Genomic DNA, 14,812 nt, shown 5'->3' on the forward strand with positions numbered 1-14,812 from the left:
AAACCCAGAGAGCAAAGGCAAATGGGACTGCAATGTAACACCAGAATTATCACGCCTTACAACACAGTTCTCAGGGCAAAATGTGTTGGCACTGTAATTTTTTTTTAAAAGAGAGGGCTGTTGTTGCCACTGAACTTGGCGCCAGGTTACTCTTATGGTATTTATGCACTAGCTTAATTAGAAATCAGGAAAAAGAAACCATTTTTTTTAGCAACTTCTGATTCCCTGTTGTAATTTTTGATCTGTTGATAAACCTCCAAGGCAACTAGGACAGCACTACTATTTCTGGCTCTGTTTAGTGATGAGTTGCTAATTGTTTCTGCTTTACCAAGACTGACAAGGAGCCATGCCAGCTAATGTGTAATTGATGAGAAGAGAAGGCCATAAAGCAATCTTAGGAGAAATACCATTTTGGGTGATATTTTATTTTTAGCTTCATATATTTAATTATTAAAATATGAGGTTCTTTACGCTGATCTCCTTAAAAGCCAACACTCAGTTCAGACGGTGGTTACAGAAACACACAACTAACCACAAAAAAAAAAAAAAAAAAAACCCACCAAATTTACAGATTATCCTAGTTTTGGCATTTATGTACTGGAAAAGCCATTGGCATACTTTCATAATGAGAAAAGAGTGCAGTTCTGAAAATATGATGATGACATAGTATGATCTGTAAAAAATGTTTTCATTTAAATATTAAAGCCTCAGCATTAGCATTTTAAGTTTTCACATTTGTAGGATTAAAATAAACATTAGGAGAGCATTTCAGGACCTCATCATCATCATCATCTCTCTCTAACATACATTCAAAAAAAAACCAGGAAGAGTCATCAACATAACTGTTAAAATGGATATTGCAATTTTCCAATCACTAATCCACAGGGATGCCCAGGTGTAACTGTGGCCATCTCAGCATTTCATACAAAAAGCAGCTTCATTCCCCTGAATCCAGTGCAGGCAATCTACAACATCCATTGTCAGGAATAAGGGCTGGAGTTTCAAATTCGTAGTCACCACAATGATGGGGCTCTCTCCAACATCGGAAATACTAAGAAAACCATGTTTCCTACTTTTAATAGCTTGAGATGCCTGTAGGCTGTAATAAAAGTCATCTTTTGCACTGTAAATCTTTTCTCTTTAGGATTGGAAAACGTAATAAATGTGCATATAATTGAAGTGAAAATGATGAAAATCTCACTCTGACTATTGACAGATTTGCCTTCCTTTTGGACTCTGCAGGAGCTTCTTTGTTTGTGGCCCATGATGAAGATAATGAAAACCAATCCAGTGATTAAACTTTATATCCAAAGAGGAGTTTGATCTGTTCATTTTTTTTTAATATGACTTTAGAGCAAGAGATGCAGTCATTTCAAAAGACTGTTAAACCATCATCTGCTGCGGGAAGTCATGAAATACCAGTGCCACTGGTGGGTTGACCTAAAAGTAATTTAACAAAGAAAATGAATATGTGTGAATCAGTAGCAGAGGCAGCTTTCAAGCTGTTGGAGAGCCAAGAAGAGTGATGGGTCATCCGATGAAGTGAGCTGTAGCTCACGAAAGCTTATGCTCAAATAAATTGGTTAGTCTCTAAGTGCTTCTTTTCTTTTTGCGCATACAGACTAACGGCTGTTACTCTGAAACGGGTCATTCATTGGCGGTGGCACTTTCATTAAAGCTATTGGCTTGAAAAGGTGCCACACATACGCCTATTAGCTCCATCACTTGTTTGAATTAAATGTTAAGTTGGAGCTAAATGCTTTTGTGTTTTTCATGTAGTTAGACACAGGCCATCTTCACTTCAGTCTCCACTAATTATCACGAAAGAAAAAGACTTTCCTATTAGGTTGCTCTGATGAATGGCATGTGAAGTATATCCTAAAATAGACCCCATTCGTGAAACAGTAGATACTTGCTTGTAAAAGTGAAAGGCCAATATCTTTTTTGGGGCAGGGGACGGACAAAAAACCTTTGGGCAATGGTGGAGAGGGGTGGAATGCAACTAAGAGGACAACTGATAGCTCACAGTGTAAGTGAGAAAAGGAGACTACTGATACATGATCATCTCCTTAAGATAAATGTCATGTTGGTGAACTTGTAGGATTTTGTGGAGCTCAAGATGCCTTCTTTATTATTATGGCTTCTCCAGAGAATCAAATTCTAGTTAGCAAAAGGCCCGTTTCAGCTTGCTTGTAAAATCTCACCACCTCACTGTTTATCTGCATCTGAAAACAAAGCAAAACTGAGGCTTCTTGTTTATTTTCAAATTGTATGTTCATTTAATGCTCAGAAAACTTACAGACCAAAAGTCATGATTATTGCCAAGCACAAGCATGTGATATGTGCTAGTTGTGCCTTGCTCCCATGCCAGTATTATATATCTTAATAATAATAATAATAATAATTAATAATGAATACCTTCTGGCATTTCTGTTAGTCTATGCAACAACTCATTGAGCAGATATTGCTAACCATGTCAAAGTGTAATGTCTTAGCCCAGTTTCCACTGGTAACGCATGCAAACTGATTTGCACATATGACCTGAGTTAGGATTTTAAGTCAGCTCTCCAGAACAGTGAATGCAAAGCCAATGTACAACTGTAAAAGAAGTGCCTGCCATACCGTAAAAGAAAAGACATGCATATTTACCCTTCAAGTGAGGTTGCATTTTTCAACTGTGTCCATGGAATGGAACACATTTTGCTCTCATTTATGTTGTTCCTAGTCCATTAAAGTCAACAGAGTGGAGACAAAGCAAAATGTAGCTCTTATGTGTAAATGTTGAGGTTCATTATCAGAGAAATTTCTGCATTACTGCTGTGTACTTCAATGACTTGTTTGTTTGTAAACTTAACCTTGTGCAGGTGATTAATACCAACCCACTCTATTTCCAGTTATATCTGTATTCAATATTTAGAAATAATCATGCCAGACCAGAGTCAGTTCATTTTAGATCCAGGTTTGTTGTGCATTCACTCTTCTGCATTCAGCTCAAGAAATGAGTTTACATATTTTGGTGTTGTTTATTTTGGTACTAAATATATAGGCCAGCATGTTTAGAGTTGGATATCTGTTACATACCTAAATCCATAGATAGGCAACTAAATAAATGGACTGATTTTCAAAAGTGCTTAGCATCTCTTAAATCACATTGGACACAGTGGAAACTGAGGGTCTTCAGCAACCCTGAAAATTAGGTAACGATTTAAGTGTTAAGCATTTAGCTATCGCACTCAAGATTGAAAATCTTGTCCATATTCCTCTATTAAGATCAGTTAATATTGATTTTTTAAAAATTCTCTATATTCATATGAGCTACTAGCATTCTTGTATACAGTGGAATTATATAGATTTAAGTAAATCTACATTGCATATTGTATATTAGTTTAGAACAAAGAAAAATCCTTTCTCATGCTTGGCTTATTAATTCAAAATAAGACCAATGATATTTGTAATTTATCACTACTGGGACAATATGTAACCATAATTAGCTCTTAGTTCTTAGCCATTCATCCATCCATTAATGTTTTGCTGTTATATTGATTATAGATCACACATGCTATGCCACAAATTCCTTGTCCATTTTGTCAGTTACAGAGAATGTATGAGCATCTTTATCAGTTACATCATTGTGTCCATTTCAAGACATTGCTATAACAACATTTGTCTTTATATACCATGTGTGTGAACAGAAAAGAGACAAAGAAAATGAATAAGAGTATTGATTGTAGACTTCTTTTCAAGGTATATTCCTTATGTAATTGATAAGCTAACGACATCTGTTCAACAATCCATTTTTCTCAGTTACAAAAGATATCTTTAACCAAGTCATCATCACATAAATACTCTATAAACTAAGTGCGTGTTTCAATTGCTTATTTTATTAAGCACAGAAAATACCATATCAATTAAAAGTAGTTCCTTTCTGGATTTCTGCACACATTTCCCTGAGGGTCAAGTGCCAGAGTAAAATGTCACACAATCTGTTATTTACCAACACACTAAGGTCCAGCTAAAATTTAGCTTATTGATAACACAATAGGGTCTGGTAAAGTTCAGGGTAAAATGAGAATGGTTAGTAAAGTGCAAACCTACTAGGCCAAAAGAAAACACTCTAACATTAGTGTTTAGTCAGCACCTTTGGCTAGCACAGAAAAGATTTGGGGATGTTTGGCTATGAAATCATGAGAGTTTAAAATAAAAAAGAGTAATAAAAATTAATATTTACTCAGAATATGTACTGTCCAATGCTATACAATTTTTTCAGTCACCTTTACCTGGTCAGTGATGAACATTAAAGCAATTGCCAACAGTTAGCACCCAGTGGAATTTCTCCCGTATTTAGAATAAAGAGTGTTTGTGGTTAACTGTTAACAATGAGTGGGAAATGTTGACATTTTAGTAGCTTTTTACTGCTGATCTTTTAATTGTCTCTTTTTTTACTACACAACAATATCACCGTAAAACTATGAAAATATAATTGTCCTTTATTTGAAAGGAAAAGTATTTTTCTGTGAAAGTAATATGCCCAGGGTATTGGTTTTGCTGCAAATTGTATTCAGTTAATCCCAAATCCCAGTATATCATTTATAAAACTTCACCCATTAAACAGGCATCTCTTTTACTCTCATTTACTAGAAAAACTGTTTGTAATCTTGTTGCTGTGATCTCTTGGTAAGTCTGATGTACTTTAGAGTGGCTTTCAAATGTCCAAATTTAAAATACAGCACTGTACTTCTAAAATAATCATATTAGAGTTGGAGTTCTGCAACTATCTCAGCAAACTGAATAAACACAGTGGCATTAGGAATCTGATGCTCCAGCATATGTTTTTTTGGTTTTTCTACACTCAAAAATGCTACTAAATTACACCATCAATCAAGTTACCCAGAAGTTAGCTGTAAATCTCACAGATTGCTTTAGGGTTGTTCCACAACAGACTCTCTATGTACTTCAAAGGATGTTGTAAATGAATCTTTCAAAATCATGTCAATCATTGTTTTGAAGTGTTACATCTTATAACACAAATTAGGTTTCCTTCGGGTCATTGGAGGCATTTGTTTTCTCTTTTCTGTGTAGAAATAACAAACAGATTTCCCAGTTTCATGCTAGATTGTTTTTGGCTCATTCTGCCTTTTCATTATAAGTAGAAGGAGTGATAAAGTGTTGAGCGCTACAGTTGAGATCTGATTCGCTGATAACAGTGGTTTAGCATTGTGTAATAGCACAAACTATACACCTGAAAAATATTGGCAAGTAAAATAAGTTCAGCCTCAGTCTCTTGGAATCATTGGATCTCATTGGAATCATATAACAGATGATCGGTCACAGAACAGAGCTCCATATTTGTTACCCTCTAAGTAAAATGAAGACAAATAAAATGATACAAATAAAATCTAGTGATTAAATTGTCTCCCCCCCCCAAAAAAAATCTCCTAATGATATTTCAGTTGTGAGATGGTGGAAATACCAAGAGATCTTCCCATAAATGACCCAGGGAAGTTAAAAAGCTATGGAATACATTTAAAAATACCAAGATGATTCAATAGAGCATTTCAACAATACCCATTAATAAAACTGGAAAAAAATCACTCATGGTGGAAAGATATAGCTTAAAGAAAAAAAAATAGTGCTGAGAATCAAAGCAGTAAAAGTACCGAAATAGTTAAGATTAAGTTAAAAATTAGGGTAAATGAGGAAAGAGAAATGTACAGAAACCTATTTTGCCCAGTTGAAAGTGACTTGATTCACTTTATGATGGTTCCAGTTTTGGTTTAATTTTTGTTTAACTCTTGCACAGTGTCCCAGATAGTAAATGTGGAGAATACGTGCCTTTGAAAATAAATAAATAGCTTTATTTGTGTACCCTAACAACTGAAACTGGAAGAAGGTATATTTTTAGAACCCAGATAATCAGTCCACCAATGGCGCTGAGTGTTGGGCAATGAAGAAGAAACATGAGTAAAAAAAAGCTGTTTCACAGAATTGCAAATGTTGAGAAGGATGAGTGGAATAAGAAAAAAAGATCTGACGAGGAATGTGCATGTTAGAGACATACTGAAAGCAACACCCATAAACAAAAAGAAACTGGAGTGCAGGCTCAGATGATTTGGTCTTGTGGTGTGCAGTCCTGACAAGTGGGTTACACAATCCAGCAGATCCAAACTGAAGGAAAAAGACAGAGCAGCTGACCCAGCAAGAAGTGGTGGGCTGTCATAAAGTTAGTTAGCATGTGATGTAAGAGGGTGTGTGGCATTGAGCAGAATACTTTGGAAGGAGATGACTCCTAAAGCACACCCCATATGATGGGACTAAAAAAGATGATAACCAGTCCAACCGCACTGTAGTTGGACATTTTAGGGCGGGGCAAGAATCAAATTTCATACTTGACAATGTTTAACAGGGAAACAGAAAAGTTTTAATGATTTTTAGACCGAGAAGGGACTATGAATCTGTTATAGTCCTCCTGGAATAAAGCACATAGCTGAAAATGAATGCCTGTTTCTGCTTGAAAGAAATTAAACCTGTAGAGTTTGGTAGCTTTTATTACAAGCAAGTCTGGTAGTGTTGTCTATAGCTAAAGTTGCCCAACACTTTCCATTATAAGACACTGTTTTCACTTGTTTATAACGTTCCCAAACATTCACTGTTCTGACGGTACTATCCCATGCTGATTTTCTGTCTGAGGCTGACTTTTAGAAAGTTTCAGCAAAAATGGTTCAACCATTTCCAATAATGAGATTAGAGAAAAAGATTGTTTTGCCCAGATTAAAAAAGAAAATTCTTACAACTGTTTCACTGAGCAACTTGTCTATATAACTAGTCTTCATACATATGTGTGTGTCTTTTCACCAAGTGAATTGAGCTGAACAGTGAAATCCCCAGTAATTTGCACACGTTGTATTTAACATTCGTATTATGGTAGTGGCCAAAGGCTTCAAACAGGATCAGGGCTGAGTGTAATAAAAACACCTACAAAGACCTGGTTCCTGCCCTGAAGAACTTAAAATACTCAAAATATAATAGCAGAAATAAGCAGATAGATCAACAGTGCAGCAGATCCCAACTGAGGATCAGGACCTGCAAATCTAAGTTAAAGACTGGATGGAGCCCACTTCTGTAGTGATAGCACTTTACACAGGGCTGGCCTTACCATGAGGCAAACTGAGGCAGTCGCCTCAGGTGTCAGACTGTGGGGGGTGGGGGAGGCACTAGGACCCAGAGAGTAGAAAATTGTGTTTGCTGCTGGTGCATATGTATTCTCTCTGCTCTAGATGCACAGAGATGGTAGAGTGCTGTGCTGGAGGAAGGAGGGCACAAGAGACATAACAGGCAGGCAGGAGAAAAGGTGAGAGGGAATAACAGAAAGCAGCAGGAGCTGCACGGAGAGAGAGAGGAGGAGCCTCTTATGCACCTTTCTAGCACCCTCAGGAGCCTGGACTGATTAACACCAGCTTCTCAGGGAGTTTCCTGTTTTCTACTGCTTCCCTGAACCCACTTGAGGAGAACAGGCAGTCAACTGAAGTAGTAGGAGCCAGTTAGACCCTTAAGACGCTGATATCTTCCCTCACTCAGGCCCTGCTACCAGCCTGCTTATTTGTCCCCTTCAGTTGCGCATTGAGAGCCACTATAGCTGGCATAGAACAGCACTCATGAGTGAAAGAAGAAAAGGCCCCTCTGGGGCAGCATTCAGAAAAAGAAAGAAAGCAAAGGAAGCTTTTCTATCTAAGCAGGAAGGAGCTCTCCTGAGATACATAGACACAAATGTTCACGGTGAGCCTTCTGGCCCCAGTGAGGATGAGAGTGTTGAGGAGATGCCTGATCTTCTAGTTAGTCAGAGTGCAAGTGACCTGGCAGCTACTGCAGCATCCATATCTCCATCTCAAATGGATGTAACATGCACATTGTAGATCAAAGAAGAGTGTGATGGAGGCGCAAGAAACATCTGCTGCTGAGTTTAGTTTCTTAAGTCTAGATGATCCAGGACTGTGGACCCACTTGAGCAGTAGCCTGAGGGACTTCCTTGTACTGCATGGGCCACAGCAAGCGAAAAACTTCATGGTCCCCAAAGACAATGAAAATAGAAGTTTCCATCCAACAAATTACTAGCATGAAATCCCCAATGGTGACAAAGTGAGAGACCATGGCTTATGTACTCAAAAACCCAGAATGCTGCATACTGTTTTTGTTGCAAACTCTTCCAGTCTAATGTTCCAGTCACATTGGGTTCTACAGGAACAAAGGACTGGAAAAATCTGGCTAGAAGTCTGGCATGCCATGAGAAGGCAGCAAATCACCAGAGAGCATTCCATAGGTGGAAAGAGCTTGAAATGAGACTAAGGTTAAAGGCCACCATAGATGATAAGCATCCAGAGAAGATTGCATCAGAGTCTCTTTACTTGCAAAATGTTCATGCAGCTCAAGGAACACAGCAGTATATTTGGGATGTTGTATGATATTCCCAGACTCCTCACTTTTCCTGAAGAAGACCTACACCAGCAATGCAGGGCACTAGAGACAGTGTTGACACATGATGACATGCGCAGTATTGATGCAAGTGATTTAGGTGATGAACTGACAGCCCTTTCAAGATACGTTTCAGCAGGATCAACTCCAAAGGCTGTTCTGGAATATATGTGCACAAATAAGATGACCATCCTCTTTCCAAATGCTTTTGTTGCTCTGTGCGTACTTCTAACACTTCCTGTAACAGTTGCCAGCGAGAACGCAGCTTCTCCAAGCTGAAGTTAATAAAATCACATCTATGCTCCACAATGACACAGGAGAGGCTGGTCAACCTTGCAACCATTTCGACAGAGCATGAGCTGGCCCAGACTGTGGACCTTCAGCAGGAAGCAGTTCAAATCTTTGCAATCAGGAAGGCACAGAAAGCACCACTTTGTTTACTCAAGCAGATAAAAATGCCAGTGTTTACTATGCAGACAAGAAAAGTTACATTTGCCATTCAGGCGTTTGAAAGTTAAGTGTTACTTAAAATTGTTGAACAAGGCATTTTAAGTTGTTAGTTCTCCTTTATTGGGGTAGGTAGCAGAGCAGTACCATGAGAGCAGTAGAACAGGAAGAAGGCAGGATTGAGACCTTTCAAAGTTTTGGCCCAAGCGAGGGGGCATGGGGGCGTCATTTGAGCTCCCCTCCTCAGGTGCCAAAGTGTTGTGGGCTAGCCCTGACTTTACACAGGGAATTGTAACGTGTAGTTTGTTCAAATGTTTTTTTGTTTTGAATAGATGCTCAATGAAGGAGCACGGTCCATCCAGCATATTGAATGGAGCAAGGGTCCTGTTGGAAAAAAAATCGTATGATCATGTAATCTAAAACTGTATATCATCATGGATACACCCAAGAGGGGCAAATTAATATTGCATGGGCAACTGTAAATCTGGCATTTCCTAAATTATGAGTTCTCAACTCTCAACCTAAAAACACTCTTTAATGTTGTTTTTTTTTAAATGTCATAGTACATAGAAAAAAGAAAAGGAGTACTTGTGGCACCTTAGTGACTAAGGTACTCCTTTTCTTTTTGTGAATACAGACTAACACGGCTGCTACTCTGAAACATAGTATATAGTGTGAAAGTACATTAGCTTACATATGGAAAGACATAGTTACACAGAAGAGAGTCAGTATTTGCCATTAAAATGCTACCACTTATTAACAGTTAGCATAGCACAGTACCTTTGATACTCTACCTATTTTCCATTCTAGGTACAGGGGAATACTCAGGTATCTCAGATTAAAGCATGGTGACTGTTGGTAGATGCTGAGGTTTCATTGGCACACGCTCTATGCATGGAAGTTTCTTTCTTTGAGAATATTTTATCCCTACCTGCTTCATCATTCTAATTCCCCAAAACACTGAAGAGCTGAGACAGCAATAGTAAATCACTTACAAGGGAAAAGGTTAATTCTCCATCTCTAAAGTCTTGAAATCAAGACTAGATGCCTTTCTGGAAGATGTACTTTAGTCAAACACAAATTATTGAGCTCATTACAGAGGCAACTGGTGAAATTCTATGGCCTGTACTATACAGCAGGTATCCACTCGTCCCTCTGGCCTTAAAATCGATGAATTAAGAGAAATTCCCTTTCCTCCCCCACAGAATTTAAGAAATACATAGCTATTCTTGGGATATTATTTTATCCAGATCAATTATGTTGTATTTGTCAACTGTAGAAAAGCATTATTTTGTTAAAATATAAAGGGGAAAATATGTACTAAAGACAACCTCATGAGCTATGATTTCATTGTTTGTATTCTGTCTTTTCAATGTGAGCAAACAAAAATATATACTCACAAAAATTTATTTTCATTTGAGCTTTCTGGTTGGTGTATTTGATTGATATTGTTGCTTAGGCAGGCTGAAAAATGACAAATGAGATATTTAGGTTGATACTGGAGGATAACCAGTCAAAGCAAAGCTTTAGCTGCAGAGAAAATAATTATTTCATTGGTGGGAGAGGGAAAAATCTGAAAACTTTGGAAAGGGATGACAATTTATGGACCAAGATTTGAGTTTATCTAAATCGCCGTCTCTTTATTGGTATAAATGCAATAAACTCTCTGCTGCTTTTTGAAATCCTGAAAATATAATGGTACAAAGCCAAAGTGTGTGTGACATCATAATACAGATCATTACTATGTAAACCTTCTGTGAATAAAATTGTTTAACCCATTATTTGTTACTCACCCACATTTGGCCCATTTGTCAAGATACCACTGCATCCTGTGAAATGCTGAGCATCCTCCACTCCCAGAGATGTTGTTGAAGGTGTTCTTCATTTTCCCTTAGTTGGGATTGAATAGATTTCTTTGACACATACAGTGAATCCGGAAGTGGGTTTAGACTAAGAATATAAAATGGCAAAGTTACATTCAAGATTCTTCAATGACACTGTTGACAGTACCTAAATGTAAAATTGTTTCCTTATTTCTCTTGATCTGAGCACTTTGGGAAGTAGCCAGTGAAGAAAATGAATATTGTGACAAGAGTATTTGTGTTTGGTTGCATCCTTGTACATTATATTCTTGAAACAGTCTGTGCTGTTGGTGAAAACCTTCCTTATGAAAACAAAACATTGCACTCGCCAAACCATTGTTTGGCGACTCATGAACCTGTTATATCAAAGTTTGAGGAAAGAATTAATAGTGCTCCCAATTTAGATTGATTAGACACACTGCGAGCGGATTCTCAGGGGTAAATTAACATATACACAAACTGAGGACCTCCCCCAAACTATTTAGAAAACATGTGGCAGCTCAGTTGTACTCTTTTGTGAAGATGCACAAAGCCATCTCCAAAAGATATGGGTATATGTGGAGACGAGCATTTCTGACAATTAGTTTTAGAAATATAAATGTTTATAAATGTGGTCTAACTTTTTTTGAAGGGCAGGTATTAATGATTTTTTTTTCAAGTGTTAGCTTTTAAATAGCTTCAGGAGTGCAATGGCTCCTGATTTTCATAGGTGCTAAGCACACACAGTTGTATTTGACCCCAAAGGGAGCAGCAAATATTAAATATCCCAGAAACTCAGGCCTTGTGTCTTTTGTCTACATTTTGCAAGTTTAACTCTTATCAGGAGGATGCCTTAAAGCTCACTTTTAATTGCATGTTATGTTACTTTCTGTGCATTTTTTATGATACACCTTTCTACTGTTTTTGTGTTCAAGTTGCTCAAAGAACACAATTATCAAATAATAGTTAATAACGGCAACAATTACTTATCATGATTATAAAATGAATTTTAAACTTTTGGGATATTAAGAAATACAGAAAAAATGCTCAGTATAGTTGTATGGTATATTATATACATGATTTCAAAGGTTTTTAAAAACTTTTCTGCAAAGACATTTGTTTCATACACATGCTCATTTTTATGTTACATACGTGGATGTGGTGTAATATATGAAAAAACATATTTATATAAGTAGCATATGTTTATAAGCTTATATATTGAATCATACAGAGTTCAAATATAAGCAATGGAGATTTTTTTTTTTTTTGTTGTTCCACATGGGAGCCGCTTGATAAACACTATAGACTCAAATGTCATTGAATTATGTGTATGGTTGCCATTGCACAAATGTTCACAATTTTTACTATCAAAAAGTAGCATAATTCATAACTTATTTATTGACTGGTTATTTATTTGTTTGTTTATTTGTTTATTTAGCAAACTCAGATATAAATTGATGGGCCTAACAGATCAGATTTGTTGATCTCCAGCAGTGAAAATTTAAAGTTCCCAGCAATCATTAAACTTGAATAGAAAATATTTTATTTTTATATCTGAGAAAATGAAATTTAGCCCACAAATCTTCCCTGGAGCCACTCTTTTCCTAGGTCCGCTTCAGGGGTCTCCTCCTCAGCTACCCCCCTGCCTTCTGTTATGGGTCTATTACAGGATTGGGTGGCTGAGGTTCTGTGGCACAAAGTGCAAGAGGTCAGACTAGATGCTCACGATGCTCCCTTCCAGCCTTCAAGTCTATGAGTCTATGAGAGTTCAGAAGTGGGAGAATGTGTAACCATAAAACATAAAAACAAAAAACCCTTAATGGAATCTAGTCATTGTGACTCAGTACTGCAAAAACATAGAGACTGCAAAACTATGAAAAGTAAATTTATGGTAATTTTGTTTGTTATATTCAGAACTAGAGACACCACTTAAATTGATCTAATAAGTAATCTTCTTAGATTAATATTAATAAACAGATGTCTTCTAAGGGGAAGTAGTTGACAGGTAAAGATATCAATGCAAAGCAGTCACCATCTGCTTATCTTCTCTCATCACTGTGTCAACTAATTAGGGAATAATAATAGGCCTTTTTAAGGACAGTTTCAGATTTCCAGGTCAATGACTGCTTTCCATCTTCCTCCTTTCTTTCAGGCCCTGCTGCAAAAAAGAAGTATGTCAGTTATAATAACCTGGTTATCTAGTCCGTTTCTTCAGACAGAATTGAGGAAGGATGAAGATTTTCATCCATTCAGCCACCCAAACTGCCATAGGCCTCTTCCTGACCTGCAGTGTATCCACCGCTGGAGAAGTTTAAAGGCTAGGCAGTTAATATGGAGACCAATGTAAGAGGACCAAGCATTCTGAACAGCTGCTATATGAAATATCCTTAATTATTCTTGGCTTAATAAGTCACTGGCACTGTCCTTGGGCTGTGACCTTGGACCTTCTCTATGTATGGGAAGTATGAAAACTGAGTACCCAGCTCCAGACATGAATACCCAGCTCTTTATGGGTGAACTGCATTTAGTGACAATGACTTTACAGGGGCTAATTCTGTCTTTATATGTACTTCCAGACTGCAAGTTTTTGAAATTTCTGTACAGTTTGTGAGGAATTTTGCATATTTCCATCCATGTTGTTTCAAAGATTCACTCTTTGTTTTGAATGCACAGTTGCATTGAAGACCTATTCTCTCAGATGTTAGCACATTAAAAACAAATCCCTGAGGATTTAAAAGAACTATGTACATGACTTGTATAATTATTATTGTGTCACTGCAATCCATATGTTTGTTTTTGTTTTTGTTTTTTAAATTCAACAACAACAACAACAACAAAAAGTTATTTAAAGACCAAAAACTGTGCTGGCGAAGTGAGCCCCTGCCTTTCATAAGTATGATGGGCTGCAGAGGAAGCAAGAAGGATATTGCTTGGTTTTAATAGAGGTCTTGATGTGTGGAATGCATGCCAGTAATGTATTTTACAGTACATGTTAATAACTTGTTTGATATTTGTATTTGTGTTCTATTTTGTTATTTTAGTTACGATATATGACTATTTTGCAATAATTTCAATTATTCTTACAATACTTGGAAGAAGGAATATGGCTTTTACATGTCTTAAGGTTTTTCTTTGTTGATGCCCACCATGATTGACCAGTGTGATGAGGACTTCAAAAAACAAAACAAAAAAAAAGCATGTATGGTTTATACTGTTTGTAATAAGTAATTTCGTTAATCTTGCTGCTTATGTGCCAATTAGTGAAAACCATCTTTCCTGCAAACTCCTCCCCCCTTTCCTCTCTTTGATCCTGTGATATTGTCCAAGAATGTATCAATAAAAGGTTTTGGTTAACTTTTTTTTTATTTATGGCAATAAATATCTTTAGTTGTTTCCTCCCCTCCCCCTTTTAGTTAGTTTGTTCATGAGGGTTGTCACGGGGGAGCTGTAAAAAGATGTAAAAGTACTTTAACCAGATGGGGCCTAAATTTTTGAAAAGTCACTAGGCACTCAACTTGAAACACTGTAAAGGGGCCTGTTTTGTTTTTTTTTTCAGAATGAGCTGAGCCCCTGCCCTCTTCAAATCAGGTCTTTTAATATGTGTCAGTGTGAACACTCCAAAATTGAGGCTCCCCAAATCACTAATCACGTATGAAAATGTAGGCCACAAAGTGGTTCAGTAATGTTGCTCCATTAATTTCTATGGAATAATGCCAATGCAAAACTGGACTAATCAACACGAGTCATCAGTAATGAATCAGATCCACACTTTCCAAATGTGGAGCAGGAACCAAAACTCAGACTCACTTGAAAAGTGGTTGGAAAGAGCAGGGTTGAAACAATAGGCTGAAACAACAAGAACAAAATTCTGCCCTCTTCCAACCTCCATAGCTCAACAAGTAGTTCCCCATTTCAAGTGTCTACAAGAGCATCCCTTGTACCTGTAGAACACCGATGGCAAGATCAAAACTGAGCTGAAAATCACTTTAATCATTAGTCATTGCTTAGCCTATTTTAACTTGCATGGTCCTTAGACATTCTTTGCTTACTGACTACTG

General features: G+C 37.2%; 1 protein-coding gene across 11 annotated transcripts in view; it reads left to right on the forward strand.

The window, feature by feature from the left end:
• Nucleotides 1–14,108, forward strand: part of GRM7 (glutamate metabotropic receptor 7) — a 538,586-nt gene extending 524,478 nt beyond the window's left edge. For all 11 annotated transcript variants that reach the window (XM_073351193.1, XM_073351189.1, XM_073351192.1 and 8 more), the window contains one exon: nucleotides 12,907–14,108. Coding sequence is in view for 1 of the 11 variants with exons in the window: in XM_073351192.1 (XP_073207293.1) it covers nucleotides 12,907–12,956 (50 nt within the window). In the remaining 10 variants the exon portion in view is untranslated. The remainder of the gene's footprint in view (nucleotides 1–12,906) is intronic.
• The last annotated feature ends 704 nt before the right edge of the window (nucleotides 14,109–14,812 follow it).

Source organism: Lepidochelys kempii, chromosome 7, assembly GCF_965140265.1.
Source record: "Lepidochelys kempii isolate rLepKem1 chromosome 7, rLepKem1.hap2, whole genome shotgun sequence".
In the NCBI taxonomy this organism is placed as follows: domain Eukaryota; kingdom Metazoa; phylum Chordata; order Testudines; family Cheloniidae; genus Lepidochelys; species Lepidochelys kempii.